We start from the raw sequence: 25,090 nt of genomic DNA, 5'->3' as shown, positions 1-25,090 counted from the left end.
CCGCCCACCTCGGCCTCCCAAAGTGCTGGGATTATAGGCATGAGCCACTGTGCCCGGCCCTTTTTCTTTTTTTTAAGTTATGGGCTCTCGCCTTTTTGCCCAGGCTGTTCTTTTTTTTTTTTTTTTGAGACGGAGTCTTGCTCTGTAGCCCAGGCTGGAGTGCAGTGGCGCGATCTCGGCTCACTGCAGGCTCCGCCTCCCGGGTTCACGCCATTCTCCTGCCTCAGCCTCCGGAGTAGCTGGGACTACAGGCGCCCGCCACCTCGCCCAGCTAATTTTTTGTATCTTTTTTAGTAGAGACGGGGTTTCACCGTGTTAGCCAGGATGGTCTCGATCTCCTGACCTCGTGATCCACCCGTCTCGGCCTCCCAAAGTGCTGGGATTACAGGCTTGAGCCACCGCGCCCGGCCGCCCAGGCTGTTCTTGAACTCCTGGGCTCCATCAATCCTCCCACCTCAGCTTCCCAAAGTCCTGGGATTACAGGTGTGAGCCATGGGACCCAGCCTCTTGGGAAGTTTTCGTCATTCATTTTAGAGTTCACTTCTTTAATCTGCCACTATCCTGTAACTGCATGAGGACAAGAACTTCTTTTGTTTGCCTATTACTCAGCATTTAGGGAAGCACTCAGCACACATTAACTAAATGAGACCGTTAGCTCTTCGGACAGGTGTCTTATCCTTAGAATAGTTTAAATCCCCAGATTTCCAGGGTAGTGCTGACTTTTCCAAACACTATATTAAAGTGTTTGGGGAGTGGGAGGCAGAGCTTTGTATTTCTTTTCAGATGGTTTCATTCTTTTCAGTAGGGACAAGGCACAATTACACATTTGGCCCAGTTCAGCTGGTATTCATGGAGTTCCTGCTCTGTGTCAGGCACCTGCCAAGGGCTGGCAGTCCCTGGAGGGGAACCCATGCTCCTTACTCTGGAGGAGCTCACTGAATGGGGTGGTGACAGAGTGGGCTCCTTCCTGGATGAGGATGGGTGTCCATCAACATCATGGAGTGATTTCTGTGGCCTCCTGGGCCAGTCCTGTCTGGGGAGTAAAGATCCTACCTTAGCGGATGGAACAGCCTCTCTGTTCTTCAGCCTCATGTCATTGACATGGGAATAACAATACCTGGGCCGGGTGCGGTGGCTCACTCCTGTAATCCCCAGCACTTTGGGAGGCTGAGGCGAGCAGATCACATGAGATCAGGAGTTTGAGACCAGCCTGGCCAACATGGTGAAACCCTGTCTTTACTAAAAATGCAAAAATGAGCCGGGTGTGGTGGTGGGTGCCTGTAATCCCAGCTACTTGAGAGGCTGAGGCAAAAGAATTGCTTGAACCTGGGAGGCAGGGGCTGCAGTGAGCCGAGACTGTGCCACTGCACTGCAGCCTGCGTGACAGAGCGAGACTCTGTACCCGCCCTGCTGCAAAACAAACAAACAAACAAACACCCAATACCTGCTTGCTGCTGCCTCCCTATGGGGAGTTCAGCATTCATCTGGAAGGGAGCTCTTTAACACAGAATGGGCATGTGGCATGGAAATGAGTCCTGACAGCCACTTCCTGCTCAGAGTTTTAGGATCCTGCAGCCTGGGTACACTGAAATGGTGCTGCTGTTCTTGAGGAGGTTTTTTGGTTTTGTTTTGCATTATTGGGGTCTTGCTGTGTTGCCCAGGCTGGTCTTGAACTCCTGGGCTCAAACGATCCTCCTGAGGAGGAATTTTACAAACCCAAGACCAGGAAACCCCAGGGAGAGAACCTCTGGCTTGGGTAGTGTGAGTGCCCCCTTGAACCTGGTTGGAGCTGTGTGGCCTCAGGCAAAGCATGCAAGCTTCCTGCATCTCATCTGTGAATGAGGTGCACCACAGGCGCCACAGGGCTGTGGGGAGAGTCGCAGGAGTCCGGCACAGAGTGGGTGCTCAGTAAGGCTTAGTTTCCTTTCCCCTCCTTCAGGAAGACCACAGTCACCACCTGCAATAGACCGAGAGACTCCTTCCTGCCGCAGGTGGAGCTGGGGGCTGGGCCCAAAGGCAGACGGAGACAGGGGAGCTGTACTCAGGCTGGAAGCCTCCCCAAAGTCTCTGCAGCTCCCCTCACCTGGTCAAGGACTTGGTCAGGTCAAGGCCAATAAGCCCCTGGGAGCAAAATAAAGACCATGCGATAGGCCAGCCTAGGAGGAGGCAGTATTAGCCACAACTTTTATAAGACAGCATCTAATCATTAACTACACAAATTTTTGAAAATCTTACTATGTGCCAGGCACTTTCCGGAGGACATGAGGCATCGGGTGAAAGGAAAAAGTTAGTCAACGGCAGCGGAGATCAGCTCACTGCCCAGAATATTGGTTGTTTTTTTTTTTTCAATGTCTCACTTGGGCCCCATTTCAGATACAGTGACCAACTCCCTGAGAGGACGACCTTGTGCTTCTGGTCACATAGCCCATTCGTGAAGGGCTGGGCCTGCTGTCATGTGTATTTTGCGCTTCTGAAGATCATTTTTCAGCGGTGGGTGTAAGAGTGATGGATTTGACCAGGCACGGTGGCTCATGCCTGTAATCCCAGCAATTCAGGAGGCTGAGACAGGAGGATTGCTTGAGGCCAGGAGTTTGAGACCAGCCTGGGCAACACAGTGAGACCTCCCCCCGGCCCCGCCATCTCTACAAAAATATAACAAATTAGCTGGGTATGGTGGTACATGCCTGTAGTCTCAGCTACTTGGGAGGCTAAGGTGGGAGGATCCCCTGAACCCAGGAGTTCAAGGGTGCAATGAGCTAGGACTGCACCACTACACTTGAGCCCAGGGGTTCAAGTGTATAGTCATGATTACGCCGCCGCACTCCAGCCTGGGTGACAGAACGAGACCCCAACTCAACAAAAAATAATAATGAATTTGGATCGAGTTAAAGGGAGATCTCTCCCTTTCTTTCAACTGAGAAATATCACCCTTTTGAGAGTGAGATTTCACTGTAGGCTCTCCAGCTGAACTGTCTTGAGAGATGATAGCCCTCACATTCCTGCCTTTGGAGTCTCACTGCGGCGCAGAGAGGGGCCCAAAGTCACACAGCAAATGCGCAACTGAGATGGGACTAGGACGGGCGTGAAGACAAGCTGCAGGGAAGAGCGTAGGCTCCAAGAGGCAGTCAAAGGTGGAGCAGGTGGGTCTTGGTTCTTCTGGGACCCCCAGAAACCACCCCTCTTTACAGCCACTCTCCCTTCTCCTTGAGCTGTTTTTTTCCCAATAGCAAATAAAGCCCAGACCCAGTCTGAGCCGGGGAGATCATTCTTCCTCACCTGGCTCTAGGCCATCCGAGAACAAAAGCAAGCATACTTACTGGTTTGTCATCAAAGGCTTGGGAAGACGGCTCTGCTGAGACGCATGCTCTGGCTGGACAGGTTAGGGCTTTGGGGGCCTTCTGGAAGTCTGCCAGTGTCCTTGGTCCTAGGACACCCAGAACTCTCAGCCTGGGAGGATCTTCAGGGAGAGGCTAGGTGTCGGTTTGGGTAGCTCAGCATCCGTCTGCAGTCAGCAGTTTGTACAGCAGGGATAGATCAGCTGCCCCATGCTCCTGAGGGATTCTGGATTGGGGAACCCTCCCAAGCACAGCCGAGCCAGGGAAGGAAAGCCCAGGGCCCTCTGAGCTCTGTCACAGAGACAAAGGCGTGGGGTCCTTGGAGCTCTAGCTCCGACTGCAGACTCTGTGGTTCTCACAACCACCCGTTTCCTCTGACGGCATCACAGACCATGGAGGAGCCACCTTCCCCGAGTTCCTGTTTCTAGGGGAGCAGCTGCTGCCTTGTCATGATCCTGGAGCAAAAGGTTTTTCTCTGGCTTTGTGGCATGGTCTTGTCCAAGGAACACAGGACTGAGGAAAATGAGCAGGAGTTCCCATGCTGGCCTAACCATAACACTCACTCAACCGGGCTTAATTGTAGTAATTTCTGGGATCTCCCAAACCTTCTAAATCCAAGTCACCAGACAGGGAGCCCAGGAATCTAAATTTTAAACCAAGCGATTCCCTTGACTGCCGAGTTTGGGAAGCAGTGCCTTCTCAACCTTTAGTGTGCATAGGAATCACCTGCAGATCTTGTTAAACTGCAGGCTCTGATTCAGAAGGTCTGGGGCGGAGTTCAATATTTTGCATTTCTAGTAAGCTCCCAGGTGACCCCATGTTGCCAGTCTGGGGACCACACTTTGAATAGCAGTATCTGGACAGTGGTCTCCAAGTGTGGTCCCTAGATCAGCAGCCTCAGCGGGAATTTGTTAGACATGCAAATTCTCAGGCTGCATCCCAGATCCACGGAATCATACTCTGGGGGTAGGCCCGGCAAGCTGTTTTCATGCTTCCAGGTGATTCCAATGCATGCCCAGGCTTGATTTCTTCTTTAACAGGGTCTTGCTTTGTCACCCAGGATGGAATGCAGTGGCACAATCATAGCTCAGTGCAGCCTTGACCCAGGCTCAAGTAATCTTCCCTTCTCAGCCTTGAGTAGCTAGGACTACAGGTGTGCACCAGCACTCATGGCTAATTTTAAATTTTTTTTGTAGAGATGAGGTTTCACTGTGCTGCCCAGGCTGGTCTCAAACCCCCGGCCTCAATTGATCCTCCCGCCTCCGCCTCCCTAAGTGTTGGGATTACAAGCATGAGCCACGGTCCAGGCCTAAGCTTGAGAGTCACTGGTCTAGGATAAAGAATCTGACTCCGGCTGAATTGTCTTTGATCAGTGTGTTACCTTCAGTCCCACCTTTCATTAAGATTTAACCACACCCTCTTGCTGCTTCCCCATTAGGGGGATTAGTACTCTTGGAGACAAAGGGCCCACTGCACTGAAATGACTCCTGACTCCAGCTCAGCCCATGCAGCCCTTTCTGGGGCCTTGCCAGCTAGAGCACTCCTGCTGAGGTTCTCCCTTGATCCTGGGGAAGGCTGGTTTGATTTTTATCTTTGTAGGCACTCGGCATAGCGAGCTGAAGGAGCCAGAGTGGAGGCACACTTCTGCACGAAAGTTCTCATCAGGATGTTAGAATGGGTGACAGCCACTCAGGGACGTAAGCCTTGGCTTGAGCCCACCTTCGCACTCCTGCTGCCATACAACTCTAATGCCCATCTTCTTATGACAGGCAAATTTCCAAAACAAGCGTCAAGGTGCAGTTCATGAATGGGGCAGGAAGTAGGGAAACTCTGGTCTCTTCTTAAAAGAATCCCACCGCATAACTCTCCTTTTCTACTTAGGGAGGCACCTAAGAATTACAAAATTTAAAATCCTAGGTCTTCCACTAAGAAATATGCACTGGTGTTCCTCCCTGGCTCCTGGCCAGAGCTCTTAAAACCCTTCTAATTTTCTCGGTGACAGAAGTGTTTTCTGTTCTAATGAGGCAACACTTGGTGGGCTCCTGGATGCGGACTGGTCACTAGAAAGACAAAGCCATCATTATGAGCTTGGAGCTTTCAGTCCCACCCTCATCCTCTGGAGTAGGGAGAGGAGCTGGAGATTGAGTTAATGATTGATAATGCTTATGTAATGAAGCTTCTATAAAAATCCCTCAAGTACGGGGTTCAGAGAGCTTCCAGGCTGGTGAACACATCCAGCACACCAGAAGGATGGCAGACTCCAACTCCCTGGACCCCTCCAGACCTTGCTCTACATACTTTTTTTTTTTTTTTTTTTTTTTTTGAGACGGAGTCTCGCTCTGTAGCCCAGGCTGGAGTGCAGTGGCCGGATCTCAGCTCACTGCAAGCTCCGCCTCCCGGGTTCACGCCATTCTCCTGCCTCAGCCTCCCGAGTAGCTGGGACTACAGGCGCCTGCCACCTCGCCCGGCTAGTTTTTTGTATTTCTTAGTAGAGACGGGGTTTCACCGTGTTAGCCAGGATGGTCTCGATCTCCTGACCTCGTGATCCGCCCGTCTCGGCCTCCCAAAGTGCTGGGATTACAGGCTTGAGCCACCGCGCCCGGCCTTTTTTTTTTTTTTTAAGATAAGAGTCTTGCTGTGTTGCCCAGACTGGAGTGCAGTGGTGCAATTTAGGCTCACTATATCCTTTGCTTCCTGGGTTCAAGCGATCCTCTTGCCTCAGCCTCCCAAGTAACGGGGTTTACAGGTGCCCACCATTGTGCCCAGTTAATTTTTGTATTTTTAGTAGAAAGGCAGTTTCATCATGTTAGCCAGGCTGGTCTCGAACTCCTGACCTCAGGGGATCCACCCACGTTGGCTTCCTAAACTGCTGGGATTACAGGCTTGAGCCACTGTGTCCAGCCTCCTACATATATATATATATATATATATATATATATTTTTTTTTTTTTTTTTTGAGATGGAGTTTTGCTCTTGTTGCGCAGGCTGGAGTGCAATGGTGCAATCTTGGCAACTTCAGTCTCCCAGGTTTAAGCAATTCTCCTGCCTCAGCCTCCCAAGTAGCTAGGATTACAGGCATCTGCCTCCATGCCCGGCTAATTTTTGTATTTTCAGTAGACGGGGTTTCACCATGTTGACCAGCCTCGAACTCTTGATCTTGTGATCCACCTGCCTTGGCCTCCCAAAGTGCTGGATTACAGGTGTGAGCCACCACACCCGGCCCTATATACTTCTTTATCTGGCCATTTACCTGTTGTATCCTTTATCGTATGCTTTTTTTTTTTTTTTTTTTTTTTTTTTTTTGAGATGGAGTCTTGCTCTGTCACCCAGGTTGGAGTGCAGTGGCACGATCTTGGCTCACTGCAAGCTCCGCCTCCCGGGTTTCCGCCATTCTCCTGCCTCAGCCTCCCGAGTAGCTGGGACTACAGGTGCCTGCCACCATGCCCAGCTAATTTTTTGTATTTTTAGTAGAAATGGGGTTTCACCATGTTAGCCAGGATGGTTTTGATCTCCTGACCTCATGATCACTATATTGCCCAGACTGGTCTTGAACTCCTGGGTTCAAGTGATCCTCCTCCTCCCAAAGTGCTAGGATGACTGGTGTGAGCCACCGCATCCAGCCTCATATCCTTTTGAATAATAAACCAGTAAATTCAGTGTTTCCCTGAGTTCTGTGAGCCATCCTAGCAAACTATCAAACCTGAGGGAGGGGGTCCAATTTGTAGCCAGGGTGGACAGAAGTATGAATAACCTGGGGATCCACTGCTTGCAACTGGCATCTGAAGCAGGTCTTGTGGGCCTGAACCCTTAACCTGTAGGGTCTGTGCTAACTCCAGGAAGCTGGAGTCATAACTTAGGACACCTACTCCGTGTCTGGGGTGTTGGAGAATTGGTTGGTATGGGAAAAAGCTCATACATTTGGTCACAGAAGTGTTGGAATTGTTGAGTGTAGTGGAGGAAACTGTTTCCCATACAGCCACTTACTAGTTTTGTGACCATTTACAAACTAGTTATCTCTGGACCTGTTTCTGCATCCACAAAATGGGAATAGCATGTATCTCACTGGATCAATAGAAGGAAATTTATAGGAAGGCATTAAGGGCCTGGCCTATATATAGATGCTCAATAAAGGGCTGATTCCTACACCTGTAATCCTAGCATTTTGGGAGGCTAAGGCAAGATCACTTGAGGTCAGGAGTTCAAGTCCAGCCTGGGCAACAAAGTGATACCCTGTCTCTACAAAAAATAAAAAATTAGCTAGGCATGGTGGTGCATGCCTGTAGTCTCTGTTACTCAAGAGGCTGAAGTGGGAGGATGGCTTGAGCCCAGGAGTTTGAGGCTGCAGTGAGCTATGATTACACCACTGCCATCCAGCTTGGGTGACAAAGCAAGACACTATTTAAAAAAAAAAAAAAAAAAAGTCCCAGCACAGTAGCTCATGCCTGTAATCTCAGCACTTTGGGAGGCTGAGGCGGGCAGATCACTAAAAGTCAGGAGTTCCAGACCAGCATGGTCAACATAGCGAAACCCCATCTCTACAAAAAATTAGCTGGGTGTGGTAGCACATGCCTGTAGTCCCAGGACTCGGGAGGCTGAGACAGGAGAATTGCTTGAACCTAGGAGGCGGAGGTTGCAGTGAGTGGATATCGTGCCACTGCAGTATAGCCTGGGCGACAGAGCGAGACTCCATGTCAAAACAAAATATAACAAAACAAAAAACAAAAAAAGGGCAACTGAGGCCATCAGATCAATTCCTTCCCACGTCAGCATTCTGTGGACCACTGGCCTGCATTGTAAGACTTCAGCTTGGTAATCTTTATCTGTTCACATACATTTGTTTCAACTCCTCTGCAAGAACGGGCAGGGTCCATGTCTTTTTTTTTTTTTTTTTTTGAGACAGTCTCGCTCTGCTGCCCAGGCTGGAGTGCAGTGGTGCTATCTCTGCTGTCTGCAAGCTCTGCCTCCTGGGTTCACACCATTCTCCTGCCTCAGCCTCCCAAGTAGCTGGGACTACAGGTGCGTGCCACCATGGTCGACTAATTTTTTGTATTTTTAGTAGAGATGGGGTTTCACTGTATTAGCCAGGATGGTCTCGATCTCCTGACCTCGTGATTTGCCCACCTCAGCCTCCCAAAGTGCTGGGATTACTGGCGTGAGCCACTGCACCCTGCAGTCCATGTCATTTTTTACGAGTGCCTCTCGCAGATGTAGCAATCCACATGCACTTTTGCTGGCACTTGCCCCTGGGTCATTGAAAACTCATCTGAGATGGTGGTCTCCTGAAATGATTATTATTATTTTTTTGAGACGGAGTCTCACTCTTGTTGCCCAGGCTGGAGTGTGATGGTGCAATCTTGGCTCACTGCAACCTCCACCTCCCAGGTTCAAGTGATTCTCCTGTCTCAGCCTCCCGAGTAGATGGGATTATAGGCACATGCCACCATGCTCGGCTAATTTTTTTTTTTTTTGTACTTTTAGTAGAGATGGGGTTTCATCATATTGGTCAGGCTGGTCTTGAACTCCTGAACTCCGGTGATCCGCCCGCCTCGGCCTCCCAAAGTGCTGGGATTACAGGTGTGAGCCACCACACCTGGCTTTTTTTTTTTTTTTTTTGAGACACAGTCTCGCTCTGTAGCCCAGGCTAGAGTGCAGTGGTGTGATCTTAGCTCACGGCAACCTCCAGCTCCTGGGTTCAAGTGATTCTCCTGCCTCAGCCTTCCAAGTAGCTGGGATTACAGGCACGCACCACCATGTCCGGCTAATTTTTGTATTTTTAGTAGAAACAGGGCTTCACCATGTTGGCCTGGCTGGTCTTTAACTCCTGTCCTCAGGTGATCCGCCCACCTCAGCCTCCCAGAGTGCTGGGATTACAGGTGTGAGCCGCCGCACCCGGTCTGAAATTATTCTTGATGGGTGCAAATATAGCTATTTCTGGAGAAACACAGGCTGGTCTCTTAGAGGAACCCAGACAAGTGGTTGCAGATTATTAAATGAGAAGTGAGACTCAGCAATCCCACACAGGTGGTAGAGCTGTGACGTGGACCACCTTCTCAAGACCTCAGCTTCTCCATCACAAACAATACTGTCAGGCTTCTCACGATTTTTGGCTTCAGGGAAATATAGACACATCAGATAGAATTCTGCATAATTCCCTAGGATTTGATCCTGGCTGGAGTTACTGGCTGTATGACCTTGGGCGAATGATTTATCATCAGGCTTCATTTCCTCCTATAAATGGACAGTGTCGCTTGGTGGATAAGCAATCACATGTGAAAATGCCAACACAGAACCAGCATACATCAACTCGTCCCACCCTGAACCCCAGTGAATGGCTTGAAAGAAATACCACCAGCAATCAGGTAACAATGAGACATATACAGCTTTATTTAATAATCTGTAAAAAGTCATACTCTGGCAGAGTGATGCATTCCTTATCTCAGCAGAAAGCAAACAGTGTGTCTGAAAAGCCCCTTCCCAAGATTTGGAACTGTGTAACCCTGAGCTTACATCTCAATGTTCCCAAGAGCTGGGCTCTTGCTATGTGGCAGTTGGTCTCCACAGTTCTCTCACCCTCCAGCAATACTCTCTGTCTTGCTGTGACTTCCTCACTTAACAGTAGACAGGAGGCTGAAAACAACTTTACCTGGACAGGGCTGCCCCTACAGAGTGGCCCTTTCTCTCCTACAAAAGGGAGTTCATAGGATTAACAATCTTTCTGATGGCTGGGCAAAATGACTCATGCCTATAATCCCAGCACTTTGGGAGGCTGAGGCAGGCAGATCACCTGAGGTCAGGAGTTCCAGACCAGCCTGGCCAACATGGTGATATTCCATCTCTACTAAAAATACGTAACTTAGCTGGGCATGGTGGCAGGTGCCTGTAGTCCTAGCTACTCGGGAGGCTGAGGCAGGAGAATCGCTTGAACCCAGGGGGCAGAGGGTGAGCCAAGTTTGCGCCATTGCACTCCAGCCTGGGTGACAGAACGAGACTCTGTCTCCAAAAAAAAAAAAAAAAAAAAAAAAAAAAAAAAAAAAAAAAAGATTCTGAGAAATGGGTTCTGTATCAATTTAATTTGGCTTCCATTACATCTACTGAAATCAAGGCCATACTTATTAAACATGATACTATGTTAATGGTTGTTCCTCTCTCCCCACCCATTTCTCCACCATCTACATGCTTTTTAGGCCATACCTCTCCCCTCTCTGGTAACTGAGGAATGGAGACACTCTCTGTCATAGACCTAAGAGGCACTTCTTGTGGATATGTGGATGTCCAGTATCAGATACTGCAGCGACAGCAGTTTTGCTCTTCAGAGCAGAGGCCTGGCATTTTGTTTCCACCTTCCTGTGCTAAGAGAGTCCAGTAATTAAGCCACATTCACTCCTTGGAAAAAACTCTATGTTGTATCGGAACCTCACCGATGGTTCATGGGCTTCCAGCAGAATATATTCCTCCCTTTTATTTATAGAAGAGTATACAGAAATTCATTTGGACAGAAGGAGTCTCTCTACGTAATAGGCACCCTTCTACTATTGCTCACAATCAATCAATGGTCCAGATAGCAATTATGATTTTCCACATTCCTCAGAGCTGCTCTCTCCTGAAATCACTCTGCAAATTTTGTTGACCAATTTGCAAACAAAAGAGAACGCAGTGGCCTACCCAACCTAGAAATCTATTCTGCCTAATTCCCTTAAAAACACCATTGAGAATGCAAAATAAGTCCCTTTTTTGTTTTTTGCAGAAGCACTACAAGAAAGCGTGTCTAAAACCACAGAACTATGCACACACAAACAGAGACACGTGCTCGCACACACACAGAGTTGGGATCAAAGAATCTTATCCGATACATAGTTGGGGGAGCACGGGAAAAAGCTGGCAAGAGAGGATATGGAGAGATCTGATCAGCTAAAGATGTTGGAATGTTACAGTATGGCATGGAAGTGGTTCTTGGGCTATACAAAAAAGGGGGTGGGCAGGCAGAGAGAATGATAAATCCAGGCTACTAGAGAGAGGTTCAGTGGCCATGCATGAGTTAAAGATAGTAGAGGCCAGTTTACATGGATGAAATGTTATATTATGGAGTGGTCATTTGAAGAAGGATGGACTTGCAATGGTCCAGGGGAGGAGCATCTGCTTAGCAGGACACCTCCATGGTCTGGTGTCTGTCCAGGACATCAGGGGACTCACAGGATTCTTGAGTTCCATCTGACTGATTGCTGGTGACAGACCGGCTGAAGGGACTTTCTCCAGAGCCGAGGCTACTCGAGGTTGAGTGGGTTCGTGATCGGGCGAGCCGAGTCATGCTGGCAGATGGTACTGTAACAGAGAACCAAGGGGACTAGAAGATGAAGCCCTAGTTAAGCCCAGCTAACCTAGGAGTCTCACCAAAGGCTTTATGTTTAGCTTTTCCGACTCATTTACAATGACACCCAGGACAAGATATAGCCATCCCCATTTGGTATTATTTGCTCTAGGTGAGTGGTGATATGTGAGGCCACTTTAATCCTTTAGATCTGGTTGGAATCTCAGCTGATTGTAGTCACCACAGAACAAGGGGAAACCCTAAGTCCAGAGTATGGCCTCTTAGCTATGCCCACACCATTCAGACAGTGACAGAATGGAGGCTTTGGGAACCCAAACAGGTAACCAAAACCTACAGTGCATGCAAGACTAAACCAAAAGAAAAGAAAGACAAACACACAAGTATGAAGGTGTTTCACAAACACAGTGCAAGCCCGATACAACGAGACTACCATCCGTGTCCACAGGCTACCTTGCTACCAGGGAGGAGATGTGTAGGACGGTGCAGGTGAAGGGCAGGGCAGGTTGGCTTGGAGCTGACCTCGACACAGGGATGAGGTACAGGTTGCCAGGGATGGAGGAGCTCTGGGGGTAGGTGTTAAATTCAGACTCCTGTTCTGCCACTGCTTGACTCTAAGGTCCTTCCAGCTTGGCTGGGACTGGGCCTTACCTGGCATATAGCCTCCCTGCCTATCCTCCTGGGCAGCAGCCACTGTATTTCAATGCTGTATTTCAATGCTGGGGTCAGAAGGTGCTATCATCTGCAGAGTTCTCTGGGCACAGGCTCTGACCCTCCTATTTAGAGCCAAGGCTGTCCTTGGATTCCTATGTCTGGAGGTTAATTCAAGGATTAGTAGGTGGCAGTGGAAGATGTGCCCTGCCTATCAAGTTTCAGCTGCTGCTATGACCCTGGATTTAGGATGACAAGAGGAGGCCTGCCCCTTACAACCAGATCCTTTCTTCCTCCTGGGAGACCAGGGCTGGACCTGTAGGCTAAACCTCTTGGGGCGTACTGAGCCACGTTCTATCGGGCTCTCACTGCACAGGAAGACCGCGGACATGCTGCAGGCAGCCAGTGCAGCCAGGAGAGACTGGAAGGCGGGGCGGGGCCAGCACAGAGGAAGGTACCTGACTCAGTGCTCAGGTGACTGAGCTGCACATACGGGACTGGAAGCAGGATGGACACAGGAAAAGGCAAGTTAGTGATCCGAGAGTGCCAAGTGGCAACCTCAGCTGCCTGGTAGACATGACAGAATACTCTAAGCCAGGGATAAAGTTTTATTTTAAGCTCCCAGAGAGGAGGTGAGGCTGACAGATACTTCAATAACATCTCAAATGTTACTTTCCCCAACTAGACAAAGGCAAGTGTTTTCCCCTCGCCTATAAACAGTCATCTTGCTTTGGATCAGAAGTGGGCTGGAAGATCAGCTATTTCATAGGAAAAGGATAAAAATGGGATAGGAGAGGGGCTCCTGCTCCTCCCAGTGAGCCACAAGGCTGTGGGTGTGGGCTCGGTTGGTAGCAGCTCACAGGCAAGGATGACACAGCCACTTAAGACAAGACATACATGGTCTGCCTGGCAGGTACAGGGCTGCACCCAGGGCCCAGCTGCCCAGAGCAGCTGACCAGGCAGCTCTCCAATGACCATTATCCACACTAATACCAAAGACAGGAGAAAAATCACCCCACTGGGTAAGGAGCTCTGTACCTGGGTGAAAGAGTTTTTCTTAAAACTCCAAGAAAGGAGCAAGTGTAGATAATTCTGTGACCATGAGAAAGCTCAGGGGTCTTACAACACAAAAGACCAAGACAATGGCATATGGTATGGACACACCCTTGGACTTGCTCTAAAACACTCTCCAAGTTCATCTCCTGGAGTGGAGGAGACTTTCCCAAGTATACTGCCCTTTTCTCCTATGTCTCCATTTCATTTCTCTTGGTCAGGAGTTATTAACCAGCTGAGTTTAAATGCAAATCATAATTTCAGATTCACACCTAGGACAGCCTAAGCTGCAGGGGTTCAAAATTGGGCTTTGGAGTCAGACTGCCAGGGTTTGAATCATGGCCCTGCAGCTGAATTTTTACCCTTGGCAATGTGCTTAGTCTCTCTGAGCCTCAGTTTCTTCTTCTATAAAATGGCACTAATAACAGAATGACCTCTTAGATTAAGAATATATAGGCTGGGTGTGGTGGCTCACGCCTGTAATCCCAGCACTTTGGGAAGCCGAGGCAGGCAGATCACGAGGTCAAGAGATCAAGACCATCCTGGCCAACATGGTGAAACTCTGTCTCTCCTAAAACTACAAAAATTAGCTGGGCATGGTGGCACATGCCTGTAGTCTCAGCTACTTGGGAGGCTGAGGCAGGAGAATCGCTTGAACCCAGGAGGCAGAGGCTGCAGTGAGCCGAGATCACACCACTGCACTCCAACCTGGCGAGAGTGACACTCCGTCTCAAAAAAAAAAAAAAAAAAAACAGAAAACAAAAGAATATATAGTGCCTGAAAAAAGTAAGTGCTGAGTGTTAGCTTCTCATAAATATGGACAAATCAATGTTCCATAACCATTTCAGTTTCTACTTGCTTAAGGCTAGCTGCCACAGAGGTTATATCTCAGGAATTGTGGGCTCCCAGATGTGAAACTGGACCCCAATAATCCTAAATTGTTGCTAGATAGAAAGTTGTATACTACTCACTGTAGCCCATTCCCTGCAAAAAGTACTTGAAGGCCTCGGTGAGCTTCCCAGGCTGGGGGGATAAAACAAGAGGGCATTAATCTTCGCACAGACAGAGAGGCAGAATTAAATGGGTGTTTAAAAAAAAAAATTTCCTTACCTGAACTACCTGGGGCAGTCCCCCACAGTCTGCCATCTAGAAAAGGAAAAATATGCAAGTCAGCTGGGACTTACCCTTAAGAGAATTGCTCTGAACACCCCAAGTCCTTTCAAACAGAACAAGATCGAATTCTAGGTTTTAATGTTTAACTGCAAGTTTACCTACATACAAACATTTATAACCTTGGATGAAAATCTGATATCATTATTACATACTTATTCCTCAATAAGACTGAAGCCCTGACTTTCAGGCCCATGGTGGGAATTTTCTGTTGAGGTGATAGTGAAGTTAACCACTATTCTCAACCATGAAAAGCACCTGAAGAATGTTCCCTTCAGAGCCCTCGAACAGTGTGACCCTAACTTCTCTGTGCATCGTGCTTTCCAAGTCCCATTTCAACTCTACATTATCTTTCCTCCATGAGTAAGGACACTCAGCCATCAAGAGCTGATACTGGTTCAGCCAGCTCGCTCAGTCAGTTACTTTCCTCTAATAGCTGGGTTTGGTAATGCTGCTTTTCACTTCATAAACATTTACAGCTGGTTATTCTCATGCGTGCAAGGATTTCTAGGATATGGCTTCGTTAGTGTGTGCTGGAATTACTTGAAGGACTTGTTAAAACTCAGATTCTTGGATTCCTGTCCCAGAGATTCTGATTTGATAGGTTTGGGGTATGGTTCACGATCATGCATTTCTGGCCAGGCGCGGTGGCTCACATCTGTAAGCCCAGCACTTTGGGAGGCCGAGGCGGGGGGATCACCTGAGGTCAGGAGTTCCAGACCAGACTGGCCAACATGGTAAAACTCCATCTCTACTAAAAACACAAAAATTGGCTGGGCGCGGTGGCTCACACCTGTAATCCCAGCACTTTGGGAGGCCGAGGCGGGTGGATCACGAGGTCAGGAGATCGAGACCATCCTGGCTAACACAGTGAAACCCCGTCTCTACTAAAAATACAAAAAATTAGCCGGGTGTGGTGGCAGGCACCTGTGGTCCCAGCTACTCGGGAGGCTGAGGCAGGAGAATGGCATGAACCCTGGAGGGGGAGCTTGCAGTGAGCCGAGAGGGCGCCATTGCACTCTAGCCTGGGTGACAGAGCGAGACTCTGTCTCAAACAAACAAACTAACAAACAAAAAATTAGCCAGGCATGGTGGCACACACCTGTAGTCTCAGCTACTCTAGAGGCTGACACAGAAGAATTGCTTGAACTCAGGAGGCGGAGGTTGCAGTGAGCCAAAATCATGCCACTGCACTCCAACCTGGGCAACAGAGAGTCCATCTCCAAAAAAAAAAGGAACTTACAGTTCTAATAAGCTCCCAGGTGATTTGAATCTACTATCCACAGTAAAGCATTTTTAGGGCATGCTGGCCCTAGGCCTGCTTTTTCTTCTAGCTGTTACGCACTCTGGGCTCAGATGATATCCTATTCAGGCTGACTGGCTTTTTTCAAAAAGGAACATGAACCCCATGGTTTCAATTCACTGGCATCAAAACTTATTATGAGGAGGGACTACAACTGAGGAGAATGCCACAGAAGACATAGAAGTTTGAGATTAACAAGGGAGAGGCCGCTGAAAATTCTAAGCATAAGATTATAAACAAACATTTAATCTAACAAATATACAAAAAACCAAACCAGCACAGGCTGTATTTTCATGAAGTTTAGGAGCTGAAACCTGATTGGAATATAGAACAGTTCCCATATGCAGAGAGAATACTGGAAGAAACTATTTCCAAGATGGGTACCTATCAAATGGTTTGAGAATCAGTTCGATCTGCCATAGGAGTTATCCACTCTATTCTATGGTGTTATAGATGGGCATTTTTGCCCAAAAATAACTATGTCTATGGTTATTGTAGGGTTTAGTTTTCTGCATTTGAATATTGATTCAAACCTGAAGTGAGAAACTAGTTTGAAACTACAAACTTAAAAAAAATTTTTTTTTTTTTGAGATAAAGTCTCACTCTTGTTGCCCAGGCTGGACACAATCTCAGCTCACTGCAACCTCTGCCTCCCAGGTTCAAGTGATTCTCCTGCCTCAGTCTCCAGAGTACCTGGGATTACAGGCGCCCGGCATCATGCCTGACTAATTTTTGTATTTTTAGTAGAGATGAGGTTTCATCATGTTGGGCAGGCTGGTCTTGAACACCTGGCCTCAGCCTCCCAAAGTGTTGGGATTACAGGCATGAGCCACCATGCCCAGCCCCTCCCCCAAATTTTTAGACCAGCCCATCAATTGCCTGGAGGGCAGAACATTTTGAATGTGGTCACCTCAGAGCATTAACCTCACATTAGATTTCTAGGAACTACAGGCTGTTTCTGGTAACAGCACTTCCCTTTCAAACACACTTCAAAGAGAAAAGGAAGATGGCAGAGGTCTTTCAGACTGAAAATGTAGCAGTAAGCAACATATGATCAGCACTGAAATCTACAGTAGTCCAAGTACAAACTAGAAGGTCAGCTACCTAAACACTTTAGTAGAGGCTCTAGGAAAAGCTAGGTTGAAACAATAACAGGTAGAAATTCTTGCCTCCTATATACTCAAAAGTGGGAGACACTTGATACTATCTCTAGATATTTAGCATAAGAGTTGGTCTGTATTTGTCCTAAGAGAAAGAAAATGCATACACTCTCATCATGAGAATTGTTACTGAAAGCTTCCTTACCAATAGAGCAGCAGGGCTTTGCATATAAAGAATTTACATCCATTATGTTAATTCTCACAACATTAAATAATGTTGACAAAGTTTTTTGTTTTTTTTTTTTTTGAGACGGAGTCTCGCTGTGTTGCCCAGGCTGGAGTGCAGTGGCCAGATCTCAGCTCACTGCAAGCTCCGCCTCCCAGGTTTACGCCATTCTCCTGCCTCAGCTTCCGGAGTAGCTGGGACTACAGGTGCCTGCCACCTCGCCTGGCTAGTTTTTTTTGTATTTTTTAGTAGAGATGGGGTTTCACCGTGTTAGCCAGGATGGTCTCGATCTCCTGACCTCGTGATCCGCCCCTCTTGGCCTCCCAAAGTGCTGGGATTACAGGCTTGAGCCACCGCACCCGGCCTTTTTTTTTTTTTTTTGAAACAGGGTTTCACTCTGTCACCTAGGCTGGAGCGCAGCGTCAGGAGCACAAATCCTCGAATTCCTGGGCTCAAGGAATCCTCGTGCCTCAGCTTCCTGAGTAGCTGGGGCCACAGATGCGCACCACCAAGCCCAGCTAATTTTCTTACTGTTTTTGTAGAGACAGAGTCTCACTGTGTTGCCCAGACTGCTCTCAAACTCCTGGCCTCCCACCTCTGCCTTCCAAAGCGCTGGGATTATAGGTGTGAGCCACTGCGCCCAGCCAAAGTTTTTAGTTACATGGGAAAGGCTATGTCATAAAGTTGAGGAAAACATACAGGGTTGTAAATACTCTCTGACAGGGTATCACTCTGTCACCCAGGCTGGTCTCAAACTCCTGGACTCAAGCGATCCGCCCACCTCAGCATCCCAAAGTGTTGGGATTATAGGCATGAGCCACCGTGCCCAGCCCCTCTTTAATTTTAATGACGTAAAAACGTATAGGAAAAAGACAGCAATATTTTACCAGAGGTTTGGGTGGTAGGATTACGAATAATTTAAATTTATTTTATTCCATATCCTTTCCTCTTTTTTGCAATGTTTTACAATGAGAACATATTCAGGAAAAAAGCTTTATTTTATTTTATTTGTTTATTTATTTTTGAGATGGAGTCTCGCTCTGTCGCCCAGGCTAGAGTGCAGTGGTGTGATCTCGGCTCACTGCAACCTCTGCCTCCCGGGTTCAAGCGATTCTCCTGCCTCAGCCTCCCAGGTAGCTGGGACTACAGGTGTGTGCCACCATGCCCGGTTAATTTTTGTATTTTTAGTAGAGACGGGGTTTCACCATATTGGCTAGGCTGGTCTCAAACTCCTGACCTCATGATCCACCTGCCTCAGCCTCCCAAAGTGCTGAGATTACAGGTATGAGCCACTGCACCTGGCCAAAAGCATAATTTCAAAAAGAGAATGAAGGCTGGGCGTGGTGGCTCACACCTGTAATCCCAGCACTTTGGGAGGCCAAGGTGGATGGATCACAAGGTCAGGAGACTGAGACCATCCTGGCTAACATGGTGAAACCTCGTCTCTACTGAAAATACGAAAAATTAGCTGGGGGTGGTGGTGGGCGCCTGTATTCCCAGCTACTCAGGAGGCTGATGCAGGAGAATCGCTTGAACCCGGGAGGTGGAGGTTGCAGTGAGCCGAGATCGAGCCACTGCACTTCAGCCTGGGTGACAGAGCAGGAGTCTGTCTCAAAAAAAAAAAAAAAGAAGAGAATGAGATAACCAAAGAGAGGGAAGCTTTGCTTCTTTCTGGGCAATTATTCCAATGATTAATCTGAAGCATATATAAGGGTTGGAAGTGAGGAAAGAAGACACATTACCTTTAGCAAAGTTGTATTTACAGGGTTCAGGCGGGAATTGCATTCGACCTAAAATTTAAAAAAAAGGAGAAAATAATTTTATGAGTTGCTAGGAAAAAAAATGAAATAGCTCGGCATGAGAATGATCTTGCAAGATCAACAGCTCAGTTTGCAGAAGGCTGAACCAGCCAAAGAGATTACCAAAATACATAATGGGAGATATATTTATATGATATACTTTGATATTTCTGAGCAGATCTAAAAATTTAACTTATCTAATTTTCTGAATCAGTTATGTGTCTTTAAAAAACTATAAGCTGAATCTAAGTCTTCCTACTGACTAGCTATATAACATGAAAGTAGGTTACCTTACTTCTTTGAAAAATGGACTGGACTGTGGGTCCTCTCCTGCTGGAATCTCTTTAATGGCTTCTGAGCACAACTGGTTCTAATGGCTAAGCCCTGGGCACCTCCCTTGCCTCACTTTTCACCTCTTTCCTTAGTGGGTTTGCCATTCTTTATATCCTCACTCTTTTCCATCTCAAGATCTTTGGCTATCCAGTCCAAAGTTGAACTCTTCTCATTTTTCTCTCATGGAGTCATTTAATTAAGAATCGTGGCCCTGTGCATTCACATGTCTGATATCCTGCACCCTTGTGTTCATGAAGGCAGAGATCTCAAAGAAAATGTTCTGGGGAGACAATATCTCGGTTCCGCATTGTTTTACAGCTATTTTGATCAACTGGATCTCTCCGTTTATATGTTTGCTAAGAAAATACATGTAAAACCTGTGCTTAGAATCTGGATCCAGCAGGGTGAAATATGTAATACAAAGCAAAATGAAACCACTGCAAATGCTTCGCAACTGAGCTGAGTGAACACAGAAAGAAGTGGGATTTCTACAGGTAGATAAAGGGAAAGGGTGAGTGCTTGAGGGCTTCCAGAATTAAGGCGAAAGCATAAGCAGAGCCCCAGGGGTGGGAACAGAACAGCTACCGAGGCAAGTGTGAGGTGAGGTAGACTGAAGGTGAGGCTGGGGCACAGGCTGGAGCTGACTGTGGAAGGCAGGATGCCATAGAAGGTGTCTGAAGTGACAGGATTTGAGTTGTTTTAGGAGAGCAGTGGCCTACATGATAGACTGCAGTAGCAGCAAGCAGTGGTTAAAATTACCTAAGCAAGACCCAGTAATCCAGATGAACTTTTACTCTGGGGATTGCGGGTGGGGGGTATACAAAACTCTTCTAAAATCAGGGAAAATATAAAAGTCAGGATCACCAAATCGGAGTTTTGATTTGCTCTATACAAAGGACAATGCAGACAGTGACAAACGAATGTACCCGTTCACTACAGAATGTGCATTAACTCTAAAACGTAGAATTTAAAAACTGGATCCCTAACTGCTAGGTACAGTGCTTAGAATATAGTAGATAGACTATAAATATTTTCTGGAAGAATGAACTCTCAAATCTGGATTTAATATAATCAATCATGCTTTCCTTGGTTCACTACTTTGCAATTTCTACATTATATAAGAAGTCTTGATACCTAGTAGACCAACCACAATCACTGTGGGTTTTTGTTGTTGTTGTTGTTGTTTTGTTTTGTTTTCTTTGAGATGGAGTCTTGTTCTCTCACCCAGGCTGGGGTGCAGTGGCACGATCTCAGCTCCCTGAAACCTCCGCCTCCTGGGTTCAAGCAATTCTCCCACCAAGGAGCTGGGATTACAGGTGTGTGCCATCACGCCCAGCTCGTTTTTGTATTTTTAGTAGAGACAGGGTTTTGCCATGTTGGCCAGGCTGGTCTTGAACTCCTGACCTAAGGTGATCTGCCCATCTCGGCCTCCCAAAGTGCTGGGATTACAGGCATGAGCCACAACCACTGTTTTTTGACATCTACTCTCTCCCCGGCTGCCTGAATGCACTCAGTCTTACTCATTTTCATGTTCTTCATAGCAGAGTAAATAGGAAATGCTCAAAATATGATGTTGAATGAATAAGTAAGCAAGAATAGTTACTGACAATGACTAGAATTTGTAGAGTTTCTTTTTGCTCTTCAATGCATGGATATTCCTCTTAATCCCTACACACTTGTGGGATAAAATGCTCTGGCAGAGGAACTAGGTTTGACTGCGTATGAAAGAGCATCTACTTGTGGTATAGACAGGGCTGCAGAATTCTCATAAACACTGAAGGTGTGGAAATCAGAAAGAGGAAGAGCCCTTATCTATATGGCCAAATTAATACAGTCTTGAAAAATAACTGCAGAGGTTGCTTTAAGTCCACACAATTTTAAAAAGGCAAATAACTAGATACAAGATGAACAGAAATATTTAGCATTATAAGGAAATTCTGATTAAGGATATTTTCTAAAAATATTTTCCTGTATTAAGTATATATGTTCATTTTAAAATGTTTTTGATAGTTTAGAAGCATGTATCTCCACCTTTTTAGCCAGCAAACAGTGACCTTTATAAAGTTCCTTCTTGATAAATTGGGGTCACCTCTATAACCTTTTTACCTCTGGGGAATGTTTTTTGAGGAAGGGGAACTGAGCGTTATTGGCCTCTATGGGAAGTCATGCCATGTATTTCACACCAGACACGGAGTGTTTTACAGGACAGTTCAGGGAGATGCAAATGTATCCTTTCACATCTGCATGTTCTCACCCTACAAACATTTCCCCACTCTACAAACCTTCTCAACTATGTCTACACCTCTGATTATTTGTTAGACTTCCTTTCCAAAAAGCTTTACTCCATAATGTTTTGCTCTATTTAGGGCAAAGAAATCAAGTAATTTCACAGAGATATTTAGTTAAGTTATATATGCTGTAGGAAACACATAATAAGACATATGAAAAACTATCAACTTCATTTGTAATCAAATAAATGCAAATTAAAACAGTGAGATACTATTTTTAACCTATTGAATTAACTACTAATAAAAAAAAGATTCGATGCTAGACAGTGTGCAGTGAAACAGGCATGCTTATACAGTGCTGGTGGCAATATACTGGTATATTCTTTCTGGAAAGGAACCTGGCAAAATGTATGAAAGACTTTGTAAAGATTTATAATTTTGGACACATTAATCCCACTTCTGGAAATCCATCCCAAGGAAATAATAAAAGATTCAAAGATTTTCTAAGGATGTCCAACAGTATCATTATTTTTATTTTTATTTATTTTTTTGAGACAGAGTGTCTCTCTGTCTCACCCAGGCTGGAGTGCAGTGGTGCGATCTTGGCTCACTGCAGCCTCTGACTCCCAGGTTTGAGCAATTCTCCTGTCTCAGCCTCCCAAGTAGCTGGGAATACAGGGGCATGCCACCACACCCAGCTAATTTTTTGTATTTTTAGTAGAGACGGGGTTTCACCATGTTGCCCAGGCTGGTCTTGAACTCCTGACCTCAGGTGATCCACCCACCTCGGCCTCCCAAAGTGCTGGGACTATAGGCGTGAGCCACCGCACCTGGCCAACAGTAACATTAATAGTGCAAAATCGGAATTAATGAACATGAGAACAAAGTTAAATAATGGTAAACCTACAGACATACTGATTCTGTAATGGAAAAATGCTATCAATAGTATTAAGTCAGGCCCCCAAATCTTGTATATTTAATATAATCAGGTCTACGTAAGGCAAAAAATAATACTCTGTCTTTAGGTAATAGGATCATGATTTTCCCCTCATCCTTCTATTTTTAAATTTTTTTCATATTTTCTACAATGAGCATATATCATTTTTATCCATGTGCTATGTCCTTCAGAAGGAGGCAGAGGTGGCCTTCCAGCCTGCTGGATTTATGGTGGTAATCTATTCCAGATTAAAGGCTGAGGCTGTCAGAAATCTGACAATAAGTAAATGGTGTTTAGTTGTACTACTTGCCACAAAGTGAACTACACAACACAAAGCAATCAAGAAAAAAACTGACCCCATCTAATGAAATCTAATGATGAATTAATTTTCCAAAATGTATGACAAAGAGCAAACCCTGATATGTGCAATCAGAAAGAACAAAAACTAGTATTTACCGACTGTTTCTAGTGTGTCAGCAGTGTGCTACATACTTTTTTTTTTTTTTTTTTTTTTTTGAGACGGAGTCTCGCTCTGTCTCCCAGGCTGGTGTGCAGTGGCCGGATCTCAGCTCACTGCAAGCTCCGCCTCCCGGGTTCACGCCATTCTCCTGCCTCAGCCTCCCGAGTATCCGGGACTATAGGCGCCCGCCACCGCGCCCGGCTAGTTTTTTGTATTTTTTAGTAGAGACGGGGTTTCACCATGTTAGCCAGGATGGTCTCGATCTCCTGACCTCGTGATCCGCCCGCCTCGGCCTCCCAAAGTGCAGGGATTACAGGCTTGAGCCACCGCGCCCGGCCCATACTTTTTTTTTTGAGACAGGGTCTCACTCTGTCACCCAGGCTGGAGTGCAGTGGCGCAATCATGGCTCACTGCAGCCTTGACCTCCTGAGCTCAAGCAAACCTCCTACCTCAGCCTCCAGAGTAGCTGGGACTACAGGCTGTCACCATGCCAGCTAATTTTTTTTTTTTTTTTTTTTTTTGAGATGGAGTCTCGCTCTGTTGCCCAGGCTGGAGTGCAGTGGCACGATCTTGGCTCACTGCAAGCTCTGCCTCCTGGGTTCACACCATTCTCCTGCCTTAGCCTCCGAGTAGCTGGGACTATAGGTGCCCGCCACCATGCCCGGCTAATTTTTTGTATTTTTAGTAGAGATGGGGTTTCACCGTGTTAAACCAGGGTGGTCTCGATCTCCTGACCTCATGATCCGCCCACCTTGGCCTCCCAAAGTGCTGGGATTAGAGGCGTGAGCCACTGCGCCTGGCCACGCCAGCTAATTTTTTTAAAAAAATTGTAGGCCGGGCGCGGTGGCTCACGCCTGTAATCCCAGCACTTTGGGAGGCCGAGACGGACGGATCACGAGGTCAGGAGATCGAGACCATCCTGGCTAACACGGTGAAACCCTGTCTCTACTAAAAAATACAAAAAACTAGCCGGGCGAGGTGGCGGGCGCCTATAGTCCCAGCTACTCGGGAGGCTGAGGCAGGAGAATGGCGTGAACCCGGGAGGCGGAGCTTGCAGTGAGCTGAGATCCGGCCACCGCACTCCAGCCTGGGTGACAGAGCGAGACTCCGTCTCAAAAAAAAAAAAAAAAAAAAAAAAAAAATTGTAGAGTTAGGGTCCCACTGTGTTGCCCAGGCTAATCTCAAACTCTTGGGCTCAAGTGATCTTCCTGCCTCAGCCTCCCAAAGTGTTGGGAATACAGGCGTGAGCCACTGCACCCGGCCTATACATCTTATTACATTTTGATCTCATTCATCTTCACAGCATGAGGACATACTTACCACAGCCTCAACTGCAGGCGAATTGTCCCCTACCACCAGTAAAGTAGAACACCTAGGTAGGCAAAGTAAGAGGTGTCACTCAGCAAATAGACACATAAATTCCACTGAACACCAAATTAGTCTATGAAAGGCAAAGATATTTGGCAAGTCAGCTGAGGAAACTGAAGAACTTACTTTAATGTTTTTGATTTGTTATCATTTTGGCCCAGTATGGGTCTTTCAATCTCCAGGTCTCTGCGTCTAGAAAAACAAAGCAGAAGCAATGCCCTTTTTGGGTAAAGTCATAGCAACTCAGGTTTTCTGGTCATAAACACCAAAATTTATCAAGGAAGGTGAAACTATCTTTTCTTCACACCTGAGAAGGGAAGAGGCCTGTGACTTGGTTCTTGAGTCGCCACTTCAGTGGCATCTGGTACGGAGCAGGAAGGAGGCTCCTGGCTTAACCCTGAAGGACTCTTTGGGATGTTACAAGGAGACAGCCTCAACACTCAACAGTAACACCACTGAAACTCTCAAGTCCTAAGTGTTTAATTAATTAATTTTTTTGAGACAGAGTCTCAGTCTGTCACCCAGGCTGGAGTGCAGTGGTGCGATCTCAGCTCACTGCAATCTCCGCCTCCCAGGTTCAAGTGACTCTCCTGCCTCAGCCTCCCAAGTAGGTGAGACTACAGGCGCCCACCACTCTGCCTGGCTAATTTTTGTATTTTTGTAGAGATGGGGTTTCACTATGTTGGCCAGGCTGGTCTTGAACTCCTGACCTTGAGATCCGCCTGCCTCGGCCTCCCAAAGTGCTGGGATTATAGGCGTGAGCCACTGCGCCGGGCCCTAAGTGTTTACTTTACAGGAATAAAT

General features: G+C 46.9%; 2 protein-coding genes across 6 annotated transcripts in view; both read right to left on the bottom strand.

The window, feature by feature from the left end:
• LOC105496298 (Src like adaptor 2) overlaps window positions 1-3,959 on the bottom strand; it is a 37,396-nt gene extending 33,437 nt beyond the window's left edge. The window contains exon 1 of one of the 3 annotated variants that reach the window (XM_071079385.1): window positions 3,318-3,959. The gene's annotated coding sequence lies outside the window, so the exon portion shown is untranslated. The remainder of the gene's footprint in view (window positions 1-3,317) is intronic. The other 2 variants (XM_011766613.3, XM_011766612.3) reach the window with 2 other exon arrangements.
• Window positions 3,960-11,347: 7,388 nt separating this feature from the next.
• LOC105496525 (NDRG family member 3) overlaps window positions 11,348-25,090 on the bottom strand; it is a 90,211-nt gene continuing 76,468 nt past the window's right edge. For all 3 annotated transcript variants that reach the window (XM_071079369.1, XM_071079371.1, XM_071079370.1), the window contains 6 exons: window positions 24,413-24,478; window positions 24,239-24,290; window positions 18,904-18,951; window positions 14,473-14,508; window positions 14,334-14,385; window positions 11,348-11,654 (listed from right to left, as the gene is read on the bottom strand). In XM_071079369.1, coding sequence (XP_070935470.1) covers window positions 11,473-11,654; window positions 14,334-14,385; window positions 14,473-14,508; window positions 18,904-18,951; window positions 24,239-24,290; window positions 24,413-24,478 — 436 coding nt within the window. In that variant the 3' untranslated portion in view covers window positions 11,348-11,472. The remainder of the gene's footprint in view (window positions 11,655-14,333; window positions 14,386-14,472; window positions 14,509-18,903; window positions 18,952-24,238; window positions 24,291-24,412; window positions 24,479-25,090) is intronic.

This window comes from Macaca nemestrina, chromosome 15 (genome assembly GCF_043159975.1).
Source record: "Macaca nemestrina isolate mMacNem1 chromosome 15, mMacNem.hap1, whole genome shotgun sequence".
Taxonomy (NCBI): Eukaryota; Metazoa; Chordata; class Mammalia; order Primates; family Cercopithecidae; genus Macaca; species Macaca nemestrina.
The sequence above is the reverse complement of the archived record's forward strand: the minus strand, read 5'-3'. Positions and strand labels throughout refer to the sequence as shown.